We start from the raw sequence: 14,360 nt of genomic DNA on the forward strand, positions 1-14,360 counted from the left end.
GTCATCTAGGGCAATACACCTAGGAAATAATCTTCTGGCATGCCAGAATTGAAGGAGTTGAAAAATTGAAGGAGTAACACCTGTGTAGATGTTCATCTACAATGAGAATCAGCTGTGGCTGGTTAAACTGCATTTTTAGATTTAAAATATGTTTCAATAAAATATTGCTGTTGAATTTTGCTGTCTTTTTAAGTTTTGCATTGTGTTATTGTTTTGGCCATAAGTTTAACAGTTTTGAAAACAGTATGTAAGTACATGCCAAATGTCCTGTACATACAAAGATTTTTGGCAGTTGTTTGTTTGGCAGGGACAAACTGGGCATGTCTTTAAATTAAATAGAGGTCGTTCAAACAAGGAAGTTGTGGCGCTTAATGAGTCTTCCGGTTGGAGCCGAAGCCTTTCAAAGTAAACGTAAAGCTTAGAGCAAATGTTCACTTAATGAAAGAAGAGAATACAATAATAACGATTTACAGTATTCACTTTTTAACAACAGAAGCCAAAGATTAGCAATTAGCCTGTTAAAGCAGAGTAAAACATAAAATCTGTTTGCAAAGTATTTTTAATGGGAATACGAAACGATTTCTGACAGGCTTGAATTGGGCTTTTATGTTGAAAAGATCAGATCGGAAATCTCTTTGATGACGGCACTGACCAAACAGCAGTCATGTTTGGCTTTTTCATACAGTCAGTTTACTGGTCTTGAGCGGCGTATTAGCTCATGTAAATGTCCCAGCTTTTACTCAGGTTCGTTTTCTTCATCTGCACTCATGAACAGGACACAGCTGAAGCGCTCCAGCATCTTGAGGATGGCTTTGAGCGGTTCTGAAATGATGGACCGGGACGAATCCAGAGAGACTTTCGTATTTCGAGCAGTGAGAATAGCAGCTGTGGTTGCGCTATACTGGTTTATCTCGATAACGATGGTGTTCCTCAATAATCACCTGCTGGACAACAAAGACTTGGACGCGCCGTTGTTCGTCACTTTTTATCAGTGTGTGGTCACTGTGGCACTTTGCTGGCTCATGCAGCTGCTATCAAAAATGTGCCCCCGACTCATCGACTTCCCCTCGGTCAGGTTTGACGTGAAGCTGTCCCGGGAGGTCCTACCGCTGTCCATCGTGTTCATCGGCATGATCACCTTCAACAACTTGTGCCTGAAACATCTCGGGGTGGCTTTCTACACGATCGGCCGCTCTCTGAGCACAGTTTTCAATGTGCTGTTATCGTACATTATCCTGAAACAAACCACGTCTTTCAGGGCTCTGGCGTGCTGTGGGATCATATTAGGTGCGTTTACCCTGACATGTTCCTTATAATGATTTGCACGTGATAATTGGTCACTGGCTGTAAATAAGTCTGCACTTAGTTTCTCCTTTCAGAAAGCTAAATGACACCAACAGTGGTGGAAACGGACACTCGGTTCTGCATAATAATAATAATAATAATAATAATACTGACTATATATATATATCTATATATCACTTTTAAAATAGAGCGTTTTCTCAGCTGTAATTCGTTTACTCTGGTCTGAATCAGTTCGTGAGTTTGTAAACTCCAAGCGAAATGCTTCACTACAAATCACGTGACAATTTTCAGTCTGCATATTGGCCAAACGTTTATGAGGCGGGAGCAACAAAAGTAAAAACAGGAAGACGGTGCTGTGAGTGGAGAACCTGAAAATTTTACCTTCATTTCATGGATAACTGCTAGCCTGGAATACGTCTATCGTACCTCGCCACATCTCAAAAGACAAAGCATTTGTTACTACTCACTAGCTGCTGACAGGCAGCTTTTTTCGTTCCTCTCTAAAACTCACTGCCATACTATGATTTGACAGTTCAGGCCTGCCATGGTGACCCATGTGCAAATCTTTGCAAATTTTCTGCACCTACTTACATTTCGCTTGCAAAATGTGAAGAAATGAAGGGTTGTTTAAGACTTTTGCACAGAACTGTATGAAACGAAGAAAATATGAAATATAACACTCAGAAGGTTTGCAGGCCAATAGAAGTTTTTAGTTTGCTGTGCTGTAAATACAGCCTGGATAATACTCGATTTTAGAGAACTGCATCAAATTTTAGGGAGGGAAAAGTTATAGTGTTAATACTATACTATTCAAAATGTTTCCATACTGGGATAGCCTAGAAATGGGCATTGTCATGGAATTTTCACATTGTCAGATTACACTCTTTTCTCTTTTTTTATATTTTTTTTCATGCACCTTAGAAGTAGGTCAGGTTGTCACAGAAACTCAGTTTCTACAATAACCTGGAAGTGGGAAATAAACTCCCTGGTGTGTCCCTGTTTCCTGACACAAACTGCGTGCGTGTGCAGAGCTGTACCACATGTGACAGCCACAGGGCTCACTTTCCATGTTGGCTTTCTCGTTCTAATCACTTCCAGGAAACTGGTGGGTGGAGTTGACCTAGTTTATGTAGCACACCTGAACAGGCTGGACTTAAGGCACCATGAAACAGCCTTACCAGAACCTCTCATTGGCTCTTCTCTGCTCTGCTCACCCTCCCAATTCACACTGATCACATGCATACACTCATACCTCGTGTATGTTAACATTCATAAACATTGCAACACTTCATATCACCCTAAGACTGTGCAGTTTCCATCCTTTGTCACATTGTTTTGAGCTGGGTTTTTTTTTGCCACACGCAGTGTTACAGTGACAGGATAGGGTTACACTGAATGGGTGTAGATTAAAAATGAAATACTAGATATTTAAGTGTTTAAAATATTTGATTGTATGTTGTGCTTTCCAGGTGGTTTCTGGCTTGGTGTGGACCAGGAAGGCATCACAGGGTCCCTCTCCTGGACAGGCATATTTTTTGGGGTGCTGGCTAGCGCCTGCGTCTCTCTCAATGCCATCTATACTAAGAAGGTAATGCCTGCCCTGGATGGAAACATCTGGAAACTGTCCTACTATAACAACATTAACGCCTGCGTCCTCTTCCTCCCTCTCATCCTTGTGTTCGGAGAGTTGGGCCAGCTCATCAAGTTCAGCCGTCTCACTGACATCAGCTTTTGGGGAATGATGACTCTCGGAGGAGTGTTTGGTTTCGCCATAGGCTATGTTACAGGGCTCCAGATCAAATATACAAGCCCGCTCACGCATAATGTCTCAGGGACTGCAAAGGCCTGTGCACAGACCGTCATCGCAGTAGTGTACAACTCTTCCACTAAAACCCTGCTGTGGTGGACCAGTAACATGATGGTTCTTGGTGGTTCGTCTGCTTATACTTGGGTAAAAAGTCTAGAAATGAAGAAGAGTCCCAACACAGTCCCTCAGGACTCAGCAAAGGAAAAATTGCTTTCAGGGGATAAAGAAAACCAAGCAGTGTAAGTTATTAAACTTTGGCGTTTTATCTATGTGGGCTGAGAATGTTGTGACAGTACAAAGGAAGTAACTTTTATTCCAGAGGAAAAAGGAAAGTAAGTTAATTATGATATTTGTGGAACCTGTCTTTTTGTTTTTGTTTGTTTTTATGTGACAAATGTCGAGAGGTTAGGGGAATTGGTAATTTGTTGAAGTTTATTGAAGATGTGAGGGACAAGGTAATCAGAAACCTTGTGTAACTGATTGATCTACTACAGGCCTTTTTTATCCTTAAGGAAAGCAGTCCATGAATGTTTTAGTCTGTTACAGTTTTGAACTGTACACCATTTACTACTTGCTTTTGAACTAAATAATACTGGAAATTAAAAGTAAATATTGTCATGAGATATATTCATTTCATAATCACATTTCCAAACAAATGTGAAGCAGATCAGGAAAAGGACCTGTTTGAATATGTGAATATGTATTTTCATATGCCACAGTTTACTATAACTGCACCTGGTTTATTCAAAAGAAGCTACTTGAAAAGGTTTTATAATTTGTGATCTCGCTTTTTAAGGTGTCATAAAATCATCGCAGCATTTAAGTTTAACAGAATGAAAGATTGTAATTTATGGTCTCTTTGCTAATGAAATGATAGTTTTCACATGTACTCTTTTGATTTACAGTTGACAAATGAAATGTATAGTTTTTATTAGTGGTGCAACGGATCATGGTTGATCCGTAATCCGAACCGATCCCACTCCACGGTTTGGTACGCACGTGATCCGAAGATTCGAAAAAGAAGAAGAAAAAAAAGTATGTGTATGGTGCGCGTGGTGGGTCAAGCTATAGTTATGGCCAGCGCTAGCGGTCCAAGTGGAGGAGCGGAGGAGTTTGCGGTATTTAAGCAGCCCTTTGCTGCCCAGTCCGACCGGGCTAAAGCTATTACAAAAGCTATTGGGGTGTTTAGCTGCAGACTGGAGGCCGTATTCCGTTGTGCAAAACAAGGGGTTTAAACTATGATATCCCGTTCGCGTCCACTTTAGTGGCAAGATCGTTCCAAGCATGTATGAGCAGGAGAAGATTTAAGTTATGGCTGAACTGTCCCAGGCATCTTCTGTTGCCCTAACTACTACAAATGGGTGGACCTCCAGGGCAACGGAAAGCTACGTGACCGTGACAGCTCATTATATCACAGCAGAGTACGATATAATGAGCGGTATGTATTATTGTAGGGTCTACCTTACAATATAAAGCGCCTTAAGGCGACTGTTGTTGTGATTTGGAGATTTATAAATAAAATTGAATTGAATTGAGTGGTAGATACAAAGACTGTACTCCCTATATTGTACCTTTTTTTTTTTAATAATTGCGTGGAATGAAAAAAAAAATACTTCAATAAGTAAATAATGTTCAATTTTTGTCTTTTTTCTTTTTTTCTTTTTTTTTTGCTGATCCGAAAATTGATGCGATCCGTGACTTAAAACCGTGATCCGATCCGAACCGTGAGATTTTTGATCCGTTGCACCACTAATTTTTATACAGACATTTTCCATAGATCAAAAGTCCAGAGCAAATGTAGTAAAGTTTGAGTTTTGACATCATTTCCTGTGTGACACTTGTTAAGAAAATGTTAAAGGCCAGCCTCATTTTCCTCATTTCCCTTTCACTTCCCTGTGCGATAAATGAACCTGGTTGTCATGTCAGTAGCTCATTTGGGACATGGGAAAGAAGATCAGTCATTGTGACATATTTTCTTCCACTTAATGTGGCTGATTCTTGGCACATGGAGAAGTTTCCCTGAAACATAAAGCTATTTGATATGAATGAATAAAAGCTAAGAAATGACTCTTATAAAACAATGTTTCTTTATTAAATGTATATGATGAACTTTAGTCATTTTCAGTATATTTATTTATCTACATAGTTCTCTAGTATCTCTCAATAACCTTTTTTCAGTACTTTACTTATTTTAAAATAACAAATTTATGTTTTGTTTTTTTCTTACAAAATTTGTCAATATTTTCTGATTGAAAATTCTTAAACACAACACCAAAGATGTGTGCTACAACGCTATGTAGAGCTTAAAGTCTGTTTTCTTCTACCTTCTATCAAGGTGGCTCTCTTTTCACCAGGAAAAATCACCATGGTAACTTATGCTGAATACATAAACTAGATGGGAGCAAGTCATGTTTAGAGTCTTGAGCTTTCACCGATTCTTTATTTACAGCATGTTGCGTTATACAGACTCTCTGCTGGGCCAGTATGCTTTATATGTGAAAGTTGTTACCAACATCGTGGATGAAGCCCAGCTGTAACGCTGTAGCCGCTAAGACTGCATCACATTAGCACTGAAACTTGCATGCATTCAGCTGATGCAAAAAATACTGATGTTTTCGGTACTTCGCCCTAACCCTCTACTGCGTAGCGTTGCCCTAAGGCAGCAAACCACATTTTCATGCCTCACAAAAAAAAAAAAAACGTTTTTTTTTTTCTCAACTAATGCTACCAGGCACATCTCTTTCCAATAAAATGATGAATTGAAGGTGGTGTGACTTTCATTTGGGGGGGGTCCCTTTCTGCAAGCTGCAGTACATGAGAGGCATCCCCATTAGGAGGTAAGATAAAGATCACTATTTTACATGTTTATAGTGAAATAAATGTATATAAAAATATTTGTATGTGCATGAATATGTTAAGAAGCATATTTGATTGTTTGTTCTACTTTTTAAAATTTATTTATACAGTAAAACTTAATTTTCATTCGTTGCCTCAAGGCAACACTGTGCAGTTAGCCTAGTTTTTTTTTCAGGCAATAAAATGCACTAGCATATGTGTGTAGAGATGTGTTTGTGTGCATTTATATGATCATAGTCAATGTTTTTTTACTTTACAATCTACTGGTGATTACAGGACACGGACGTAAAAACCTTTTATTGAAGGAAACCAAGGGAATGTGCATTTTCTGTCCTCAGAAAGTGAGGACAGCGAGCTTTCGGGGAGTGACAGTGAAGTAGTGGATCCCTGAATCAGGTTTCAGGGACACTTGGGCGCTCAGGGGTCAGTTGGTAAAGTAATTGTGTGTGTGTGTGGACGTGTATTATTTATTGTTGTGGGGACACAAATCTGTTTACAAACATTGTGAGGTCTCGCCTACTTTATGGGGACAAATTGCAAGGAAAATCATTAAATTTTAGGGTGAAGGCTTGAGTCAGGGTTAGGGTAAGGTTAGGTTTAGGATAAGGTTTGGGTTAGGTTCAGGCAGGGACTTGTGATGGGTGGGGTCAGGATAAGTCTCCAGGAAATAAATGTAAGTTAATGTAAAGTCCCCAGATGTGATGGAAACACAACGTGTGTGTGTGTGTGTGTGTGTGTGTGTGTGTGTGTGTGTGTGTGTGTGTGTGTGTGTGTGTGTGTGTGTGTGTGTGTGTGTGCATGGGCATGGGGTTAGGGTCAAATGTTGCATGTATTTTGGTGTTTTATTGTTCTGTGAAATGTTTACATTGTTTATTTATTGTTTGTTCATCCTTGTTGTAATAATAAAGCTTATTATAGAATAACTTGGTGTTTGACTACCCTTGTTGCACAGTGTTGTCTTGAAGCAACAAACCAATATCTGTTTGGGGGGGGGCAGGGTGTCAAATTTTATGATTGATATATTAATAGGGACCCTAAAGCTCCCCCAAAATTAAAAAGTCATGCAGTAGAATATCTGTTCACCTAAAACACATTTTCCTTTGATCTGCTGAGAAACTAAAGCGATTTTCACAGCGCCTTTGTATGGGACAGTCAGAGCTGAACACAATGAGTAGTCATTAATGTTTAAATTTACCCACTTTAAAGATTCTGAACTCTAAAGTGCAGCTATCATGTTAAAAATAAACAGCATCACCAACAGTGCACTCAGCATTAAAATCAATATATTAGCTTGAATTAAAATGTTAATTTCATCACTCTGCGTGGCAAATCTCAAGATTAACAATTTTATGCAGCATTAATCTCTTAGTTACAGCAGAGTTGGATTTACTTTTTTATTTGTTCTATTCTTTATACATTTTTATCACAATTTTATCGTCATCAAAACATCTGATAGTAAAAGGACTGGCGGGTGCAGGGTTATTTTGACAAAGAGTAATGTGGCACGTGAAGCACCCCTTTTTATGTGGGCACACACAGATCCTAAAGCAGACGGCCCAGTTTAATGGAGAAAGTTGATAATCGCCATCACAATATCACCGGCTGTGGATTTAGGTTTTGTCGAGCCAAAGAAAGCCTGGCTGTGTTGAACCTTCCATGTAGCAACCCCTCAGCTGCCTTGGTCACTCTCTGACAATACCGGTCATGTTGAAGTCACAGTCATAGTGTTTGCATAGTGCAGTATTAAAAAGTAATGTACTATCATTGGTTACTTTTTGTCAGGCCTGCATTGCTTGTTTGCTTTGCTAAGGCATTAAAACACAGACATGTGAGTTAGTCTACAATGTTATTCTTTTTATCACTAATACATATGACTGTTTTTAGTCAGATAGAAAAATGGTTGTTCATAAACACCCAAAAATGAATAATAAAAATATTTATTCTTCTTTTTAAACTGCAATTCCCTGAAGAGATATAGATGCTGATAATCATGGTACCCCAGGCAGTTTATATAGTAATTTCATCCAGATTGATTAACGCGTTTAAGAGGAGTGACATATGAATTATACTTTGCGTCAAATATACGTTTTAACTTACGGCATAACTGGAACCCAATTTTAATCCTATGCATCAACGTTCTATGTAACCACGTCGGATCAACAAATGCCACAATGACTTCAACGCCGTGGAAGACTGCAGTGTAGGGACAAAAATAGTTTCCATTCACTATGTAGGTAGGTCTAAGTCAAGCTTTAGGGTAAAAACATTAATTCGCACTCTACAATCATTATAGTGAGATGGTTACATACTAACAGACTATCCTAACTAATGTGTTTATTTTGAATGGCATGCTTATAATAAATTTGGTGAAATGGTAAATGGACTAGTTCTTAATTAGCACTTTTCTACTTGTAGGACTTAAAGAAACTTTATACAGCTTGCCTCATTCACCCATTCATGCAAACACTTTTTTCCTGTGCTTTCCCTATGTAAGTGCTTTCATCAACTAACAAAGTGGAAAAAGTTCAGTTTAGCTTAGCTCAGTTTAGCATTACAAATGTTGCAGAGATTTTTGTCTGTGTTGAATTTTAAAAAGCATTACCACAGATGAGACTGCTTTTGGCCCACAGCTGCCGCCATTGCCATGTGTGTTTGTAGTTCTTAGCCTAGATGTCCTCTTATACTGAAATTTGGCACTGAATGACTTCATATGAATTAGTACTCCGTAGGACCCATCTAATTCAGTCCCCAACCCTAGCATTCAATGCTCCAAATGAATAACTCTTTAAATATGTGAGGCATACTGATCAATATGTCTCATGTATTTAAGGAATTTTCTTCCAAAAACATTTTTTAAATGTATTATTGCAGTTTTAATTTTGTTGTAAATGACATCTTTAAGTCTTGTGGTAAAGACATTAACAGCAAGGTTCATGTAACTGGTGTATCGCGATCATATGTCTTCCACAATCCTTTTTACTGTGTATGGTGAGAGGTCTCTGTGTTTCACTGGGTAGTTTGGTTATTGTCACAAGATGGAGGCCAGTGGATGTCGGAGTGGGGTTGGATGAGACAGTCTTTGACGTCCAAATGAAATATTTCTCTGAGCAACAGAGGGCTAAAATAGCTGAAAGAGCACTGTGCGTAATTACATGAGCTAAAAAACACTGGTCTCTGATGTCAAGAACTCATCTCAACAGTGAGTTTGGCCTTGTGGCACTGATGAAAGTTTTATAACTGTGCCATAATGCGGAATACATAATCCCCTACTCCTCATCTCTTTCTCTCTAGGTCAGATTTGACATGACAGAATGAGGAAAAAATCTTCAGCAATGACTGCCACTTCAAAGGCTGCACGTATCATAAGAAATCACTCAGGCCTCTTCATGTCTGTCTGCTCAAAGTGGTGGTCAAATAGTGGTTGTCACTTCACTGATGGCAGAGTTAATTGCTACTTTGATGTTTTCCATCAAAAACCATGACGTGTAGAAACAGGTTCTCATCATGCAATAAAAGCTAACACAGCCCCTTCACTTTTAATTCCGTAAGGAGTCGGAATATTATGTAAGCGAGGTCCAATCTGTTTTCCTAAAATGAGATGGGTCATTACAACCATTGAGATTTTCGTATTTGTTGCTTACAAAAAGCTGTAAAGACAGAGTGACGGATAGCCAAGGATTTAGCATGACCAGGCTCAGTTGAAACTGTAGCAGAGGGTGGGGTAGGGGATCATTTTTCATGTTCAGTTAAATTAGGTTCAATTCAGTTTTTAAAAAAAAACATATTTGGTATATATCAAATACCAAATCACACCAACAGTCGCCTCAAGGCTCTCTTTGGTGACACACGACTGCACTGCCAAATTCTTAGCACAAATCAGCTCGTCTAGTTTGATGCAGCAGTATAAAACCCATCATCAGACAGGATGAAACATCTGGCAGAGCAGTGGTGGAGCTGGTGTGGTGTGGAGACAACAATCTGTCTCTTAGTGTCAACAAAACCCAAGACCTGATTGTGGACACAACAAAAGCTGAGCATGCTCCACTTCAAATCAAGAGCTTGACCGTGGAAAGGGTCAGCAGCACAAAATTCCTGGTTGTCTACATCAGAGACGCTCTCTTGTGGAACTCAACACCACACGCCTGGCCAAGGAGACTTAGGTAGAGGATGCACGTACTTAAGATGCTGAAGCCACACACACACACGCAGCCACACACACATATATATACACAATCCTCACCATCTTTTACTGAAGTACTATTGAGAGCATTCTGATAAGTTGCATGGTGACTGACACGAAGATTTTGCCGTGTGTGAGGATGGTTGAAGGGGTCATCAGGATCTCACTCCCCTACTTGGAAACCAGTTTCAAGGATCAATGCAAGAAGAAAGCTCTCTGCATCATGAGAGACTCCTCAAAGGCCGCTCAAGGACCGTTTAATCCCCAGCAAACACAGAATGAATTTTGTGGTGTCATTTTAAAATTTGAGTCAATGTACCAGTCAAGATGTTGAGTCACGGACAGAGAACAGAAGCTTCAGAAAGTCAAATGGCATGTAACCACAGGATAATATAATATAAGAGACGGAGCTGTAAAGGCCAGTTTCACTGCCAGAAAACCTGGGAGGTACTTTACAGGTGCACTACATAATTCAGTTCTTTCTTTTAAATGAAACCTACACGGCTGTTGAGATGTCAGGCTCAGTAACGGGCTAGGTAAGACTGGAAATATGTTCAAGAATAAAAATAAAGATTCATTACATTGCTTTTGCAACAAGATGAACTGGATTTTATCGAATAACTCCTACTGTCAAGAAATTTAAGCTTGTCAAACTTGTTGTGAGTTGGCTGTGTGGCAGCCTTCTCGTAGAACTAATATAAGAATCAGCATGAGTTTAATTCACTAAATGTTAATGTTGACAAACTTTTTGCTGACTGGACCAAACTGTGCACAAGTGCATCAAGTCGTGCAAATGTATCTATAAGAGAAAGCCCTGATTCATTAAGCTAAATATAATCACATTTATAGAGACAATAGCCCTGTGTAGCTTATTTGGATATACGTGTATTTCCAGCTCATTCTCTTTTTAAACACTTCTATGAAAATTAATATAATACATTAACGATATATACAGCCTGCAACATTAAATATTGGATGTGTCATCCATGATAACCTTGACACCACAGAGTCTCAGACATTTCAAATCTCAGCATATACTGTATGTGAAGCCAAACCAGTTGTTAAAGCCTTAGATCTTCAAAATAACTGATATACATGGAGCTGCTTGAAATGGACTTTGACACATTTCAGCCAATTTAAAGTTATTTATTCTCCAGCCTGCCAGCATCCCTGACTGGCTGCAAGTTTGAGGTTAGACATAATGTGTGGGAAACAGAAATGCTTATATTTTTGAGTAAGTTATCTAACTTTAGTTGATATATTTCAGTTTAAAGGCAAATCATCACAACTCCAAGTATTTAAGCTGATATTTACACTTTAAAGCTTCCCATGTCTGCCTTATACACAGATATGCTGATGAACGATAGAAAACAGTGACAATAGGGAGCAGCAGCCTTTCAAACTTTCAAATTAAAAGCCACCAGTTTATTTTAAAATGAGTGAGATTTTAAAAACAAAAGCCTTCAGTTTAGAGCTCAGAAAGCAGAGCTGGTCGGCTACCAATTGAAAGGTTGGTGTTTGGATCTCCAGCTCCTCTGTTCTGCATGTCTTGGTCCAGATACTGAACTGAGCTACTCCCAATGTTCCTGTTTGATTTTCTGTCTCTGTACCAGTAATTTCTTCTGTCAATCTCACTTTGTATTTAGTTCTACTTCCTTGCCTCATCCTCTGTGATTAGTGTTAGCTCGTCTCTCACCTGTTTCCTGTACTCGGTATCTGGTGTGTATTTATTGTCTGAATCGTGCATTTCCCTTTGTTGTGTCCTCCCTCGTGGTTATGTGACATGGTTTCAGGTTTTCAGTTTGTTCTGCTAATTCCCTGCTTTGTGTATGTTTTGGGTTGTTTCCTGTGATTTTCCAGGACTATAGCTGAGTTTGAAGTTAATTCCTTGTGTCAGGGGTCCTGAGTCTGGGTCCAAATCTGCCTGACGCGCAGCCATTTTACGACTTACGACTGTGTGAATGTTAGATAAAATCGCTTGGGCATAGAAAAAAAAAATTATGAATGTAAGCAATTCGGTGAATCATGTTAGAAGTACAACGCACTTTGAACACTGATTTAGAGCAGAAACGTCCTGTGTAAGTATGTGTCAATTTACCACATTTCTATTTTTAAGACTAAAAGCTGAGGCATACTTACAGGATGTTCAGAATTACAAAATAAAAGACTCAAATTACATATTAAATGTTAACTGTTTGCTTTAATGGTGTGAAATTGTAAAGCTAGAAAACCCGAAGTTAACTTTAGAAAATAAATTTGATCATCCGAAATGGATCAGATTTTCAAAATAAAACCCCTCAGTGAGTTAGATTTTCAAAAATAAAAGCGTAGTTTACTTATTTTTAATTTTAAAAGTTTCCAATGCTATCTCTCCTGAGCTTTTCTTAGGCCAGTCTATTTAACGTTTTAACAAAAAACAACAGAAAAGTCCCACAGACAACTATACAAAAACCATTACAGCGACTAAAAGGAACATAAAACATTCAAACATGACATGTAAAATCTATGCAAAGTACTGTAGATCAACTTAATATCAACATATGTGATGAAACCATGTTTTTTTGTTATTGTTATTTATAAAATAAAAGAAGTGAAAGGCAACACCATCCACATCTTCAAGATGAATAATTTCAATGCTCTAACTCGTTTAGAAAAAAAAGAAAAAAGAACAAAAAGAATTTAATAGCAATGTTAAATTTGTTGTAATATCTAGAATATTAGGTATCACAACAAGTTTACCTCATGTCTTTTAAAGTCTCAAATTGTCTGTTCACGCCCTGCTTGTAAGGGAAAGCATGAAAACAGATACTTAAATATGGAAATACTAAAAGCTTAGGCGATGGAAAAGAAACCTTGGACATAAAGTAGGCGGTGATGAGCTGTCAGCCTCATAGCTTCAGGCACATAAACATTTCATAACAACTTTAGAGAGTACATCTGTTATTCGTTTTCCAAGATGTTGTGAAGCTGTCACGTCTAGTATGACAGCTGGTGCATGATGAACTATCAGTAAACGCATTTGGGTCGATGCACATGAAAATCTGCAATTGTATCATGAAGTGTTTCTGTGCAAAAACAACTGGTTTTGAGTGTCTAACTTGCAGCTTCAGAAAGATTCCCTTAAAAACCTTCCTCACTGGACTTGATGGATATTTTTTGCCTGCACTTTCTTCATCACTTTCCGCTGTTCTTCTCATTATCGTCTTTTTATTCCCACTAAATGCACTTTCCACTACCTTTGCCAATATTTTTCCATTCTTACTCAGCGCACACACCGGACTCATAACAAGAGGAGAGGAACAGGAACTGCTTGCAGACCCAGTACAGTTGTGCACAACTTCAGACCAAATGCAATCTTTCACAAGATGAGAGCACAACGGAAGGAATGGGTTAAAGATTTCCGTCCACCGTGCTAACACAGGAAAATGAATCGTCTATAGCCAGTTACACTTCAGACAGACCAGGATACTGTGGATATCATCAAGCTTTTGCTCCTTTCTTGGAGTTTCTCGGGAGGTTTCTTGTTGTTTGGCAGCCACCATGCTTCCTTTCCTCACAAAGAGCGTCCCCCTAATCTTCCACCTCTTCCTAAATCTCAGTTTGTGTCTAATGGGCTGGACACACGGTAAGTAAAATACATTATATTCTGATTCTGAAATTCCAATGAGACCGTCTTTGTGAACTTTTGTGTCTTTATGGGAAAAAAAAAGTTTTAACAAGAAATAAGCCAGCTGACTGAGTTGCTGACTAATTGTGGAGTTATTTTATAACTATGAGTCACTTCTTCTGCTCATCTGAGACTTCAGTCACTTCATGCTATGCACTCAGTGTGGCTTACTGAAACAAGAGTAAAACGTACACAGATACAGATATCAGGCATACCAGTGACTAAAGCTGGGATACTTTTACAGTTGAATTCATTTGCCTTTGTGAGTAGAATTAAACCTGGGAAAGCTGTAATTGTTTGTTGCCCTTTGGGAGCTATAACCTGAGAAACATGTTCACTGATTGACTGCAGTTTTCTGTTTGAGAGAAAACTACCATTACACAGCAGGTATATTCATTAGTGCTCCAAATGAAGCACCATAAATTGGATTTTGGGATGTATTTGGATCGTTCTCAAGCTGCTCAATGTGATCAGCATCAATGTGACACTAGGTTTAACCTCCTAAGACCCAAACTCTTCCACAGCATGCATTTTTAATTTCTCTT

General features: G+C 38.7%; 1 protein-coding gene across 1 annotated transcript; it reads left to right on the forward strand.

The window, feature by feature from the left end:
• Positions 1-648: 648 nt before the first annotated feature.
• Positions 649-5,180, forward strand: slc35c1 (solute carrier family 35 member C1). Its single transcript, XM_080885503.1, has 2 exons — positions 649-1,287; positions 2,775-5,180. The coding sequence occupies exons 1-2, from the start codon at positions 768-770 to the stop codon at positions 3,353-3,355; spliced, it is 1,101 nt and encodes a 366-aa protein (XP_080741629.1). The 5' UTR covers positions 649-767; the 3' UTR covers positions 3,356-5,180.
• The last annotated feature ends 9,180 nt before the right edge of the window (positions 5,181-14,360 follow it).

The sequence above is a fragment of the Rhamphochromis sp. 'chilingali' genome, assembly GCF_963969265.1.
Source record: "Rhamphochromis sp. 'chilingali' genome assembly, chromosome: 6".
Classification (NCBI taxonomy): Eukaryota; Metazoa; Chordata; class Actinopteri; order Cichliformes; family Cichlidae; genus Rhamphochromis; species Rhamphochromis sp. 'chilingali'.